Source organism: Prionailurus viverrinus, chromosome A3, assembly GCF_022837055.1.
Source record: "Prionailurus viverrinus isolate Anna chromosome A3, UM_Priviv_1.0, whole genome shotgun sequence".
Classification (NCBI taxonomy): Eukaryota; Metazoa; Chordata; class Mammalia; order Carnivora; family Felidae; genus Prionailurus; species Prionailurus viverrinus.
Window position 1 is genome coordinate 23,627,801 of NC_062563.1, and position 14,698 is coordinate 23,642,498.

At 35.9% G+C, this 14,698-nt stretch overlaps 1 protein-coding gene across 7 annotated transcripts in view; it reads left to right on the forward strand.

Moving 5' to 3' along the window:
* The window catches only part of RBM39 (RNA binding motif protein 39), a 30,857-nt gene extending 16,525 nt beyond the window's left edge, over positions 1-14,332 (forward strand). For 5 of the 7 annotated variants that reach the window (XM_047853760.1, XM_047853763.1, XM_047853765.1 and 2 more), the window contains 8 exons: positions 698-763; positions 2,998-3,202; positions 4,232-4,309; positions 8,039-8,089; positions 10,385-10,466; positions 12,596-12,701; positions 13,218-13,296; positions 13,386-14,332. In XM_047853760.1, coding sequence (XP_047709716.1) covers positions 698-763; positions 2,998-3,202; positions 4,232-4,309; positions 8,039-8,089; positions 10,385-10,466; positions 12,596-12,701; positions 13,218-13,296; positions 13,386-13,486 — 768 coding nt within the window. In that variant the 3' untranslated portion in view covers positions 13,487-14,332. The remainder of the gene's footprint in view (positions 1-697; positions 764-2,997; positions 3,203-4,231; positions 4,310-8,038; positions 8,090-10,384; positions 10,467-12,595; positions 12,702-13,217; positions 13,297-13,385) is intronic. The other 2 variants (XM_047853761.1, XM_047853764.1) reach the window with 1 other exon arrangement.
* The last annotated feature ends 366 nt before the right edge of the window (positions 14,333-14,698 follow it).

A 14,698-nucleotide genomic window follows, 5' to 3' on the forward strand; every position in this document is an offset into this window, starting at 1 on the left:
TCCTAAATCTGAGAGAGCACAAACAGAACAGGGAGAGAGAAAATCTTAAGCAGGCTTCACACCCAGCTTTGAGCCTGACACAGGGCTCAATCCCTTGACCTGGGATGACGGCCTAAGGCAAAATCAATAGTTGTTCAACAGACTGAGCCACCCAGGAGCCCCTCATTTCGGGGGTGGGGAGGACTTTTTTTTTTTTTTTTTTTTTTAAGTTTATTTAATTTGAGAGAGGGAGGGAGGGAGGGACAGAGAAGGAGAAGGAGAGAGTGAGTCTCAGAGCAGGCTCTCCACTGGTAGTGCAGAGCCTGATGGGCTCAAACTCATGAAACTGTGAGGTCATAACCTGAGCTGAAACCCAAGAGTCGATGCGCCCCTGGATGAGTTTTTTTTTATTAAAGAGGAATTTTTTTTAACGTTTGTTTAGTTTTGAAGTAGAGACAGAGCGTGAGTGTGGGAGGGGCAGAGAGGGAGACACCGAATCCTAAATGGGCTCCCGGCTCTGTGCTGTCAGCATAAAGCCTGATGCGGGACTCGAACCCACAAACTGCGAGATCATGATATGAGCTGAAGTCAGACACTTAACCGACTGAGCCACCCAGGCGCCCCGGATGAGATTTTTTTTAAAAATCCTGTTTCAAGGAATAAAATGCTTTTGTTTCCTCCTTTTTGCTTCAATAATAATCATGATTTTCATTTTTAGATTGAAAGTATCCAACTCATGATGGATAGTGAAACAGGTCGATCTAAGGGATATGGTTTTATTACGGTAAGCAATTACCATGATTAACATCATGTTTACCAAATGTTGATGTTTAGCCAGTTTCCTATTCTGTATATGGTCATTAATTTCCATAGCTAAATCTCTGTGTCATTGAAGTTTATGATTCCATTATGAGTTCAATTTCTTAGTACGTTTTATTACGTGTTTTTGTGAGTTGAATGAAAGTCTCTTGAAATTCTGTTTTACTTAAAATTCTTTTTGTGTGTCATCACCTCAAAACCATGATCAGAATTGTTTTATTATAAGGGTTTGTGGATAACCAGCATAGCCCATTCCCTGATGAGAATAGAGTTTTGATGTGGCACTTGGGATAATTGAATGGAGAGGCCCCTTTAAAAGTAAATTCTCTTCTGTATTTCCCAATGTAATTCAATTACATCATCATATATCTTCAGGAGGTTCTGGAAACTATTTCTAGAGCAAATGTGAATTGGCACCATAGCTGCTATTGCAAAAAAAAAAAAAAAAAAAGAAAGAAAAAGTTTTTTTAAGGTTTATTTGTTTTTGAAAGAGAGACAGAGCTTGAGCACAGGGGAGGGGCAGAGAGAGAGAGGGAGGCACAGAGCCTGATGCAGGGCTCAAACACATGGACTATGAGTGAGATCAAGACTGGAGCTGAGGTTGGATGCTTAACCGACTGAGCCACCCAGGCACCCTGAAAAAAATTTTTAAAATACAAATAGGTCTGAATTCTAATCAAGAAATTATAATCGTATTGTGTTCAAATTTCAGTAAAATTTAAATGTTTTTTAGTGATAAAGTTTTGGTAATTGGGATTTTATCTTTCTCAATATGTATTAGTGAAAGGAGAAAAGTTTACTTATAAATTATAGCTGTTCAGTCACTTTAAAAAAATTTTTTTTTTTAACGTTTATTTATTTTTGAGACAGAGCATGAACAGGGGAGGGGCAGAGAGAGGGGGAAACAGAATCTGAAACAGGCTCCAGGCTCTGAGCTGTCAGCACAGAGCCCGACGCGGGGCTCAAACTCACGGACCGTGAGATCATGACCTGAGCCGAAGTTGGACGCTTAACCTACCGAGCCACCCAGGCTCCCCAAGTCACTTTTTTTAAACTAATTTTTTATTTTGCTTCTAATAACATTAGTGTGGTTATTTTCCTCTGTGTGTGGTCAAGACATTTTATGTGTCACTTCTACTAAATTGAGTATTTCATCATGTGTTCCCTAAAATATTTTTTTTTTATGTGATAGGTTTGGTGCTTGAATATTCGGTTAGTGGCCAGGCACAATTTTCATAGAAATCTTACTAAATGTCAGATAAAACATGCAGGCCTATTATTATTAAAAAAATTTGTTTTAATGTTTATATTTGAGACAGAGACCAAATGCCAGTTGTGGGGTGGTGGGCAGAGAGAGAGAGAGGGAGACACAGAGTCTGAGGCAGCTCCAGGCTCTGAGCTGTCCACACACAGCCCAATGCAGGGCTCAAACTTCAAGCCATGATATCTTGACCTGAGCTGAAGTCTGATGCTTAACCAACTGAGCCACCCAGGTGCTCCTCAAAAAATTTTAATTATCAACTATACATATGCCATTTACTAAGATCTGGTACAAAGCTAGATTACGTAAATTTATATGGTACTGTGTATTGGTAAATGTTTTGTGTTTTGTGACTCTCCATTATTTCTTCCTGTCTTGATAAAAGAGAAAAAAATTATTTTGCAACATACTGGTAAAATATTAAGGTATGGAATTCACGAGAGTATATTTTTCTTCCATTAAGTCAAATACAGAGTGCAAATCAGTTTGTTTGCATCCTGGGAATTAAGAGTTTTCATGATGTTATTGGCAATAAAATGACCCAGGATTTTTTTTTTAAAAATAACATTTGAGTGATGTTTTAATTTTTCTAAATAGTTCTTTTTATAAAGAGAAGATAGCACCGTGTTTGTCTCGGCACATTAAAATTTGAAGTTTGAAAAATAATTCACACATTTTGTTGCTGAGATTCCTTATTTCCAAGGATAGATGCGGTTACGTAGCAATTGGAGTTGAAACCATCACATCAACAAAACTGATTTGCATGAGCTTGTGGTTTGATCATATAGATTATGTTAATTAAAGTTAGAAATTTATACTTTATTGCCTATTCAGTTGTGTGATTATTAAATATACTAGAGTTAATAAGCATTTCTTTACCTTTGGTATATATGCGAACTTACATACAGGACTTTTTAATCCCCCTCTCAATTATACAGTTTTCCGATTCAGAATGTGCCAAGAAGGCTTTGGAACAACTTAATGGATTTGAACTAGCAGGGAGGCCAATGAAAGTTGGTCATGTTACTGAACGTACTGATGCTTCCAGTGCTAGCTCATTTTTGGACAGTGATGAACTGGAAAGGACTGGAATTGACTTGGGAACAACTGGTCGTCTCCAATTAATGGCAAGACTCGCAGAGGGTAAGTTTTTCCTCGTGTTGTGAATGATTTATTGTTGGGATAGTAATGAAAAAGGTAACCCACACAGACTGATAAGTGAAAAAATATTTTTCTGATTTTGGAGTCAAGCTTATTATCTATTCTTGAGTGGTGTATATAGTTTTATAGGTGAAGTTATTGCCTTAAAATTTCTAAAAGAATCTACTTTATGGTGGTGCCTTTTGAGAACCATAGCATACATTATATGATTTTTTTTGCTTGCTGCTGCTTTTTTTTTTTTTTTTTTTTTTGAGAGAGTACACATAGGGGAAGGGCAGAGAGAGAGAGGGAGACATAGAATCAGAAGCAGGCTCCAGGCTCTGAGCTATCAGCACAGAGCTCAACACAGGGCCCAAACCCATAAGCTGTGAGATACGACCTAACCGAAGTCAGGTGTTCAACCATCTGAGCCACCCAGGCACCCCATCCTTTTGCTTTCGTATGATTATCATATCCTCATACTTAATAAATGTAGTGGTAGCTATCATACTATGTTTTTCTTGTAAATGCTTTTTTTTTTTTTTTTTTAATTAAAAATATTTTTTAATGTTGGTTTATTTTTGAGACAGAGAGAAGGAGACACAATCAGGCAGGCTCCAGGCTCTGAGCTGTCAGCACAGAGCCCGGTGCAGGGCTTGAACTCCCAAGCTGTGAGATCATGACCTGAGTCAAACTTAGACGCTTAACCGACTGAGCCACCCAGGCTTTCCCCCCACCCCTTCCAAATTTTGCTTTTGAAGGAGCAAAAAAAGCACGAGCAGCGAAGGGACAGAGAGAGGAGAGCAAGAATCCTAAGCAGGGTTGCACACTGCCAGTGTGGAGCCAGATGTAGGGCTTGAACTCAAGAACCTTGAGATCATGAATTGAGTCCAGTCACTTACCCACTGAGCCACCCAGTTACCCCTGCTTGTAAATACTTCTAGTGAAGTGATTTTGGTAGTAGTGAGCACCTGGAAAACTGTGTTTTTCTTCCCTTAACATAAAGACTTCAAGATCTGTTCTTTTACACAGGTACAGGTTTGCAGATCCCACCAGCAGCACAGCAGGCTCTACAAATGAGTGGCTCTTTGGCATTTGGTGCTGTGGCAGGTAGGAATTGAATCTTTTCTAATTTGAAATCATTGTTTTTTTCACCTAATTCGAAAATTTGCCAAATTTTCGCATTTAAAAGGACTTACTGAGAATTCAATTCATCAAGTACTTTTAGCCTATAAATTTCAAGGAAATGGAGAGAATTATTCAGTAATCATAACAGGCTGTTAGGGCATTTTTTTGTACCCTACCTACCAATTTTTAGTTTGAAATTGCCTAGAAATTACATTTTTTTAAATGTGACTTTTCTTGAACACCAGCAAGTTTATATTGTTTCAAAAAAGTTTCTTTGTAATGTTTGAGTTTAGAAAACTATCAGAGGCCTTTAAATCAAGCTGTATGTAAAATAATTTCAGTATCAAGAGTGCAAAGAAAACTGCTTTCCTTTAAAAAGTACATACAATTTTGAGATAATGAGTTAGGGTAATAGCTTCCGAAGAGGGCAAGAAAAGAAGAGTGGTTTTATTACAGTTATGTGACAAAGAGTTCAGGTTATGAAACCTTCTTTTTCTTTCTTTATGGCTTAAGTACCTCAGATTTGCTTTTATAAACCTTGATGCTAACCCAAATCCATGAGCTAGGATAGCATTTAATTTTGAAGTGTTGGAAGACCTTGCTATCTTAGGGCATCTAAAAAGAACAAATTTATATCCTAAGAAAGTATAGCACTTTGTATTATGAATTGGTCCTTTGATCTCCCCAGTGAAGTAAGAGGTAAGAGTAAGACCACAGTACTGCATCTAAATACACTTTAAAAGACCATGTAGTTGATTCATGATTTCCGTTTAAATCAAAAGATCATTAATTAAAGGAGAGGATTATTTTTGCTTTTTTATTATACTTGGTATTAAGAGAGAAGGGATTTTTCAGTGTTTTCCTGTTTAGTAGATGTCCACAAGTTTAAGTATCTTTGGAAAGTCTGCCTTTTGTGTATCTCCTGCCAGATTATTTATTTTGAAATCTGATAGGTGCTCTATAAAATTTCTGACAAAACCCTACCAACGTTGTCCTTACGTGAAGAAAAATTACAACCATTAACGCATTTCTGTATTTTGAGTCACTGGTTAACTCCCTCGGGGATCACTAAGTTGTTTAGACTTTATAAAAAAGTATTAGACAATTTCTTGAGTGATGAAAGAGGCCTAGCATGCCACTTGGTGTAATCAGAGACATTAAAGGAGAACCCATCCCTTCCAGAAATGTAACCCAGTCTATGGTTTGAAAATTACTATTTAATCTGAAAACTATTTTTATATTGCTTCTCATTGTTCAGGTCATTCTTTAATAATTTAGAAAATGCTTGATTGTTTACCATATTCTAAGTGTTTAATTAGAGGCTAGTGAAGGTTTATACGTTGTCTTCCGGGATTTAATGCATATGATTCATTTCTAAACATTCTTAATAATAACCTGGATGCAGTATCAAATATGTTGATTCTATGTTCTTCATAAATAATATCGTAACCTAATTGAAGATTTTCAAAAGTTAGACATCATTGCTATTCCTTGCCATTATTTCTCGATACATGGAATTATGAGCACACTTACTGTGCGATTTATATTAAGGTGGGCTGATTGTGATCAATTAAAACTATAAATGTCCATATGGATTGGTTAAAAAAGCCACTTAGCTGTATTTGTTACCCTCCCCCTTTTTGTTGATTGAGATGATTATCAAGTTTGATTCTGTCTTTAACTACACATAAAATGCTATTGCTACCAAATTAGTAATTAACACTCAAGTTTTAGGTAAATGTTTACATAACTTGGTATTTTTCTCCAGATAGTCATCATTAAAATCTTACACATTTCTTGTTGAAATGAAATAGATTGCTGAGTGTTAATGTGTCTAAAGCCCTTTCCCCTAAGCTCTTTAGACTGCTCTTTGAAACCAAGGGTGAGTCAGCACTCTATCCAGGATCTTATTTGAAAGTTTAACAATTAGTTGTTTCTAAGATGGGAATCCTTAACTTTATGAAACCCATGCCTTGTTTACTAACTTATCACAAATGATCTTAAAAGTGATTTTTGACATTTTGATAGGGATTTACATACACTTAAAATAGCATGGGCTTCTGTGTGTGTGTGTGTGTGTGTGTGTGTGTGTGTGTGTGTGTGTGTGTGTGTGTGTGTGTATTTATCTTTTAACCTTTGCTTATTTTTGAGAGAGAGGCAGAGACAATCCTAAGCAGCCTCCAGGCTCTGAGCTGTCAGCACAAAGGCCTGTGCAGGGTCAGACTCATGAACTGGGAGATCATTACCTGAGCTGAAGTCGGATGCTCAACCAACTGAGCCACCCAGGCTCCCCTCTTTTTCAAATACTTAAGTAATCTCTATACCCAACGTGGGCCTTGAACTCCCGTCTCAGAGATCAAGAGTTACATGGTCTTCTGATAGAGCAGCCAGGCACCCCATAGCATGGATTTGTGATTACATATTTTTTCCCATTTTAGGGGGGATAAAAGACATTGTGTGTTTTGTTTGACACTGTTCCTATGGTCATGTCTTCAAGTTCCTTTGGTATAAACCAGATACTTAAACTCCTTGAGGTCCCAATTTTGAGCACCTAGGACCCAGGTATTTTTAAGATCCCAGTATAACTTGGGCTGCAGATTCTCTCTTATCCCCCCACCCCCACCCCAGCTTTTTAAATTTTTACTTCTAAGTAATCATTATACCCAGTGTGGGCCACAAACTCAACCCTGAGTTCAAGAGTCACCCACTCCACTGATGGAGCCAGCTAGACCCCCCCATTTTTGCCCATTTTTCCCCCTATTTTGAGAGAGAGTGCAAGTGGGGAGGGGCATAGAGAATCCCAAGCAGGTTCCCTGCTGCCAGTTCAGAGGCTAATTGGGGGCTTGAACTCCTGAAACCACAGGATCATGATCTGAGCTGAATCCAAAAGTCGGATGCTTAACCGACTGAGCCTCCCAACCCCCCCCCCCATTTTTGTCCATTTTTAAGTTTTTCTGTACTCAGCAAGAAACCCAGATGAAGTGTTGCAAGTGAATCACATGTTAATGAAAATTAGGTTGCTGTATCTGAACAGTTCTTATGTTGTGTATTAAAACTTTTAAGCTTCAAGATAGCTTTACAACACAATGCCATTTTGTTATTTAGATTAGATTTACTGTCTAGCAGCTTTCTAATAACTTGCCTTCCAATGGAGAATTTAATGATTATATGAGAAAATACACTGGTAAAAATCCCCATTCTGTTTATTTTTAATAGTGACTAGATGATTAAATTTGTCTTGTATTTCATAGATGATAGTAAACTTGGTTAGAATTTATTCCTGCTTCATTAAGTTTGCAGACTAAGCCAGAAAACCAGACATAATTAAACTGTCACCTTCTGGGCTAAATATCCCAAGTACTTGGAATTGAATTCTCAAGATCAGGGTTTTCATGTATTTTCTGACTGGTGTGCTTCCCTTTCCCCATTTCCCATTATTCCCATATGAAGAGTAGTATAGTGGAATTCATTGGAGATTTGGTAGAGTAGTAGGAGTAGGAAGAAAGAGGCATAAGTAAGTTTCCCAGCATAGGAGGAAAGAAAAAGGCCCCAAAGCCTTGTCAATGAGGAATGGGGAAGGAGGTTTGGCTGCCAGGTTTTACTATAAGTTTATTTTGATAAACCCTGCTACTGTAGTCCTCTTTTATTAATACTTTCCTGACATTTACCCTGTTAGTTGAGGCTCTTCATTGTTCCTGCACTGAGCTGTAGAATTCTCTTTTGTTATAGATTTGCAAACAAGACTTTCTCAACAGACTGAAGGTGAGTTGAGCTTTTTATTTGTCTTTGAAATAGATGTTAATGTAGTAGCCAGACATAGTTGTTTGTTTATATTTAATATATCATTTGTTACATTTTGTATTTTGGATTCAGTTTTTAGAGAATGACATAAAATTCCCATCTGTTTAATGTGTATTTCAGTTGGGCTAATCCGAATCATTACAATTCCATGGATAAAGAAAATGAAAATGTCTGTATTTTTTGCTTTAGTCTGCTTAGAATTATTTTTAGCCTTATATGCTTATCTTTGTGTTCCTGTTACTAGTTTTGTATAATTAAAAGTTGGAAAACAGAATTTATTGTTTCAGTACACAAATCTTTAAGGAGTCTGAACTTAACATAAGGTCAAGGACTCTAATGTTAATGATTTGTATTAATAGTGCCAAGCAATGAGACAATTATCCAGAACTAAATTGCATGCATATTTCAAAGAGCTGAAATTATTTCTAAAGTAGGGTATTTTTTCTTGTTTCGATTACCAAGTAAATCTCTGCTATTTGTTAGAGCATTTCACTTCTGAGCAAAATCGGTATCCATCTTTCATAGGTTGTATTTACGAGTTATTTTGGAGAATGATTCTTTATGGAAAAAGGTCTACCATGTTCCTTGATAGGAATTAAATGTATATTTTAATTATTTTCCAGCAAGTGAGACATTTGCACTCACCCTTTTTTTTTTAACAGATTTTATTACTATTTATAAATATTATTTAATATACAGTGCAATATTGGTTTCAGGAGTGTACAGATTTTAAAAAGTAGAACTAGTGAATTTTTCTATTAGATTTCTATGCTGAATTCATTGTGTTTGCATTCATCTAGATTGAGCTGGAATGTTTCTAGCATATATTTTCTAAATATTTTTCAGTATTCATAATATACTTCATTTGAGAAAATGGAAAACAAAGTACTCTTCAGTTTTATAAATGACCTAGTGTTTATTTCCAAGAGTACTTCCATTTGTTTATGGTACAGGTACACAGTGGGCCTCATTTCTATCTTCATTGTCACATAAGCATGGTTACATCTGTAACTTTTCTGAATAGAGTTTGACATTTGTGAGCTGTTTTAGCTTATTTATTTTAATATGAAGCTTCTTGAAAGAAAAATAAGTAATAAAGGAGCAAAGAGCACTTGTAATTATCAAAAATAATAATCTTTAATGATGCATTTCATGCATGGCCCTAAGTTCTATTCAGTGAAATAATTTCTCATACTTCTCAGGTGATTGTTCATTTTAATTACCCTAATTTCTAATGCGCTGTTTTATCCTTAGCTTTGTTTGTTGTTATATATTGGAATGAAATTTGGTCAAATATAATGATTACGGTGAGTTCTGTAACAGCTACTGGTAATGTTTGTGAATATCATAAAAGCAATGGGGCACCTGTCTTGACAGTGCTCACTTGAAACTTCAAACCAATGTGAGTTTTAAATGTTCTTCCTGGATATTAGTGTCCAGTAGTTTTTCTTTTTTAATAGTGAATATTATAGATAATATGCTACTTTTAGTGTTTATTGTGCTATAACAGACCTAATCATTAAAAAATTCTCATTTGAGGGGTGACTGGGTGGCTCAGTTGGTGAAGTTGTACGACTCTTGATCTCTGGCCTTGAGCTAAGGGTTGTGAGTTTAAGCCCCACATTGGGCATGGAGCCTACTAAAACCCTCATTTGATTTAGTAATAGGGTCTATATTTCTGGGATATTAGATTATAAATGGTTGGATTGTTTTGTGCCTCTTATTTTTAAACAATCCTTTTATAATGTTTTATTTGAAAGGAAATATATAACTATTATGGGCAGAAACCTAAGGAATACAAAAGGGTATAGATTTATTTGGCATTTTAAAGGCTGCATTTTCATCATCCCCTGCTTCTTGGGGAATAAACTCCAGCAGTTCTACAGAATCAATCTGTTTTATCTTTTACCTTTCTGGATTGGTTTCTATGGATATTCATCTAAGTGAACGGATTTTGATTACACCTAAGGTTTCCGTTCTAAAAATAAAAAATTTTCCAACTCAAGATTGGGTATTTCAAATGTTAGGTTGCCCCCGATTCTGGCAACTCAAATTGGGTACTGTTCCACACTTTGATAGTATTATTAAGTAAATTAGTGAAGTGACTGACTATCCTAGTTTCAAAGTTGGCGTTTCTTGGTTTTGTTTTATTCATTAGGGATATTCTCATGCATTTTCCAAGAAACTAATTTATTTCTCTCTCTCTCTTTTTTTTTTTTGTTTTTTTTTTTTTTTTTGTTTTGTTTTTGTTTTTAGCTTCAGCTTTAGCTGCAGCTGCCTCTGTCCAGCCTCTTGCAACACAGTGTTTTCAACTCTCTAACATGTTTAACCCTCAAACGTAAGTAATATACTTTGGTCAAGTTGAAAATGGTATATACAATTGACAACTCAACAGTTGCAAGGATTAGAAGGTACTGATAACTGCCCGCACAGTCGAAATCCAGGTGTAACTTCTGAATCTGCCAAAAGTTTACTAACAGCCTAATGTTGACTAAAAGCCTTATAGTAACCCAAAGTTGATAACACATGTTTTGTATAAGTCTTATATAGTGCATTCTTACAATAAGCTAAAGAAAAGCCTAAGAAAGAGAAACTACATTTATAGTACTGTATTGTATTTTCTCAGAAAAATTCATGTATAAGTGGACCCATGCAGTTCAAACCTATGTTGTTCGGTGGTCAGCTGTACTGTGAAATGTTTAGTATTCAGCTTTTAAAAAAAGTTTTTATTTTGAGAGACCAAACAGTGCGTACACAGGAGAGGGGCAGAGAGAGGAGAAAGAGAATCCCAAGCAGGCTTCTTGGTGTAGGCGCAGAGCCCGACATGGGGCTCAAAACCATAAAGTGCAAGATCATGACTTAAGCCAAAACCAAGAGTCAGATGTTTAACCAACTGAGCCTCCAAGGCGCCCCAATATTCCATTTTCCTAAGTTAACTTTTATGATGTTTCAGTATATTTCATAGTTGAAATAATATAACGATTTTGATCCTTTGGGGGTATTTTAATGCTAACTTTTATGTTGCTAATTCCTTTGGGTGTGTTTGTAAGATTGGAATTGAATTGAAAGGTATGTAGGTTTTATTTTCCAATTACATCTAAGTAATTTTATATGATATTTTGTATCAGTGTTTATTTTTTAATTGTAGTTTATACATAATGTGTTAACATTAGTTACAGCCTCATAAGATAGTTGTTCTTCAGCTCTGTACCTTATGTTCACCAAAGGCGTAGATCTGTCAACATACACTTCTATTACAGTACTGTTGACTATATTTCCTATCCTGTACTTTTCGTCCCTGTTGACTTATTCCATAACTGAAAACCTGTATTTCCCACTCCCCTTCATCTGTTTTACCCATCCCCGGACCCTGCTCACCTCTGTCAATCACTGTTTTGTTCTCTGTATTTATCGGTCTGTTTGTACTTTTTTTTGGTTGTTCATATTTGTATTTGTGTTTATTACTATTGCTAGTTTACTCTTACCAGTTACTGGTTTTGAAATTTTAATCTTACATAGGAGAAGAGGATCTTCAAAAATTTTCTTCCTAAAGATAAGTGCAGGGGGCGCCTGGGTGGCGCAGTCGGTTAAGCGTCCGACTTCAGCCAGGTCACGATCTCGCGGTCTGTGAGTTCGAGCCCCGCGTCGGGCTCTGGGCTGATGGCTCAGAGCCTGGAGCCTGTTTCCAACTCTGTGTCTCCCTCTCTCTCTGCCCCTCCCCCGTTCATGCTCTGTCTCTCTCTGTCCCAAAAATGAATAAATGTTGAAAAAAAAAATTAAAAAAAAAAAAAAGATAAGTGCAGGCTGGAAATTAGGAATTTCTCTTTCCTGAGGTGCCTTGGTGGCTCAGTTGGTAGAGCTTGTGACTCTTGATCTTGGGGCGGGGAAAGAGAAAAAGGGAATTTCTCTTTCCTAATGCCTAGGTAATGATTAGAATTCCATTTATCAGTCCAAACTTTTGTTTGTTTTATAAATCATTTATAATACACTCCAAGGTAAATGTAGATATCCTGTTCAATTGATTTAATAACCATATTTTATGAAGCATTGGTTTATACAATAGTAATTTGTATCATGCTGTTTGCATTGTTTATAATCATGGTTTACCATAGAAGGAGCCCTTCATTCTTGTGTTCTTTTGGTAACATCAAATTCTTTATTTTGGCTTTATCTGTGAAATGATTATAGACGTTTGGTATAAGTATATTCTATTTTTGGTATATATTTGGTATAAGTATAAATTGATATAGATCAATAAATAATGTAAAAGATAGAGTTAAATTCATAAGCTTTGTTTCAAACAGTTCTTTAGATCTTGGTTTTTATTTCCTCCAGTGTACTACACTGCTAAAGATGAATGATTTTTAAATAAAAGAATTCATATTTCAAATATTTTTATACAGGTGAGCCTACATATGTAACATTTTACAAGGTTGGTGTCTGATAGAGCTTAATAATTTCTTACAGAGAAGAAGAAGTTGGATGGGATACAGAGATTAAGGATGATGTGATTGAAGAATGTAATAAACATGGAGGAGTTATTCATATTTACGTTGACAAAAATTCAGCTCAGGTATTTTTTTCTTTATTCCCTAGAGCAAGAGAAGTTTAATTTGCCTTTTAAGTGCCTCCGGTATTTTGATCTTAATAAATATAAGATGTTGTTAATATTTTGTGACTTAGCCTTCACATATACTCGGGGCATAGTCCCAGTCTTAAGTTTTTGTTTAATTCTGAAAGAAACTTTAACATACTAAATATATACCCTTCAAAAGAAGGGTGTATTTGTAATAATTGAAGAGTAGACTAGGCCATTTTATAGCTGTGTTGCTGGTTAGTGTTGAAAGCTTGCCATGAAATCCTGGCCTCTTGATTCATTGTTTAATTGCTTTGAAATGATAGAGAAAAAGTGTAGAACAAGTCTTTTGGAGGATAAAATGACTTCAATGCAACTCTAGGTGTACATACTAGCTAATGAAACAATTATTTGGTTGAAGAGCAGTTAGTTATTTTTACAGGCAACTTGAGTAAACCTATTCAAATTCATGTTATTTCCTACGTGCCCTTAACCTTTTTTGTTGTCTTTCAGGGCAATGTGTATGTGAAGTGCCCATCAATTGCTGCAGCCATTGCTGCTGTCAATGCATTGCATGGCAGGTGGTTTGCTGGTGAGTTTGATGTGTTTTTTTCTGCTTGATTATTATGAAGGATGTAATTTAAGTGAACATGCTTAAACCCTGTCTGTTTCTTTCAACAGGTAAAATGATAACAGCAGCATATGTACCTCTTCCAACTTACCACAACCTCTTCCCTGATTCTATGACAGCAACGCAACTACTGGTTCCAAGTAGACGATGAAGGAAGATATAGTCCCTTATGTACATAGCTTTTTTTCTTTCTTGAGAATTCATCTTGAGTTATCTTTTATTTAGATAAAAATAAAGAGGCAAGGGTCTACTGTCATTTGTATACAATTCCTGTTACCTTGAAAAAATAAAAATGTTAACAGGAATGCAGTGTGCTCATTATCCCTAACTAGCAAATCCCACTGTATACAAAGCTGTTCTCTTGTTCTGCCTTTTAAATGTACATGTAGAAAATTACATTAAGGATCTATAGGAATAGCTCTAGGGGGGAACAAATGTGCTTAATGTAAAAAGGCAGACAGGGATGTAATTATGTTTTTAATGTTTCAGAAGCCTAACTTTTTACACAGCAGTTACATTTCACGTTTCACTAATGTTGATATTTGGCTAATGGTTTGGCAGAGGTTTCTGGAGTACACTTTTAGTGTATGGGAATTCAAGACAGCTAAAGGGCTGTATGATTAACATCTCATCTTGCATCATGATCAATTGGCAAGAAAAGGAGATTCCAAGATTACATTTCCAGATGGTATCTTTTCAATTTAATGTATCTGTAAAAGTTTCTTTGTAAATATTATGTGTTCTGGTGTGTCTTAAGATTCCAAACAAAATGATCCCTGCATTTCCTCAAAATGTTTAGTGGCAGTCTGGTAAGCAAAGCAGTCTGAGCAAGAAATAGGAAATGCAGAAATAGGTTTTGTCTGGTTGCATATAATCTTTGCTCTTTTTAAGCTCTGTGAGCTCTGAAATATATTTTTGGGTTACTTCAGTGTGTTTGACAAGACAGCTTGATATTTCTATCAAACAAATGACTTTCATATTGCAACAACCTTTGTAAGAACCACTCAAATAAAATTCTCTTAAAAAGGCCACAAGAAATCTTCATTCTTGAAATGTTTTAAAGTCATAGAAACTTCAAGATAGCATACTAGTTTCTTTGACTTTTGGTAGTTAATGAAGACTTGCTTCTTTGGGAAAATAGTGTGCAGAGTCTGGGGAAACTGTTGTCCTCAAGTTGTCTCTACATTGCTCCGTATCTCCATCTTAGCACTGTACTTCCTTAGGGTAATGCATCAAAACTTTAGGGATTTTCCATCAAGAAAACCAAACAAATCTGCCCACACCTTAAACCTGGGTAGTCTTAATTCTTTCTGTCTGGGCGTCTTTGTGAGAAATGTTTCTGTATTTAAACACTGAACAAAAT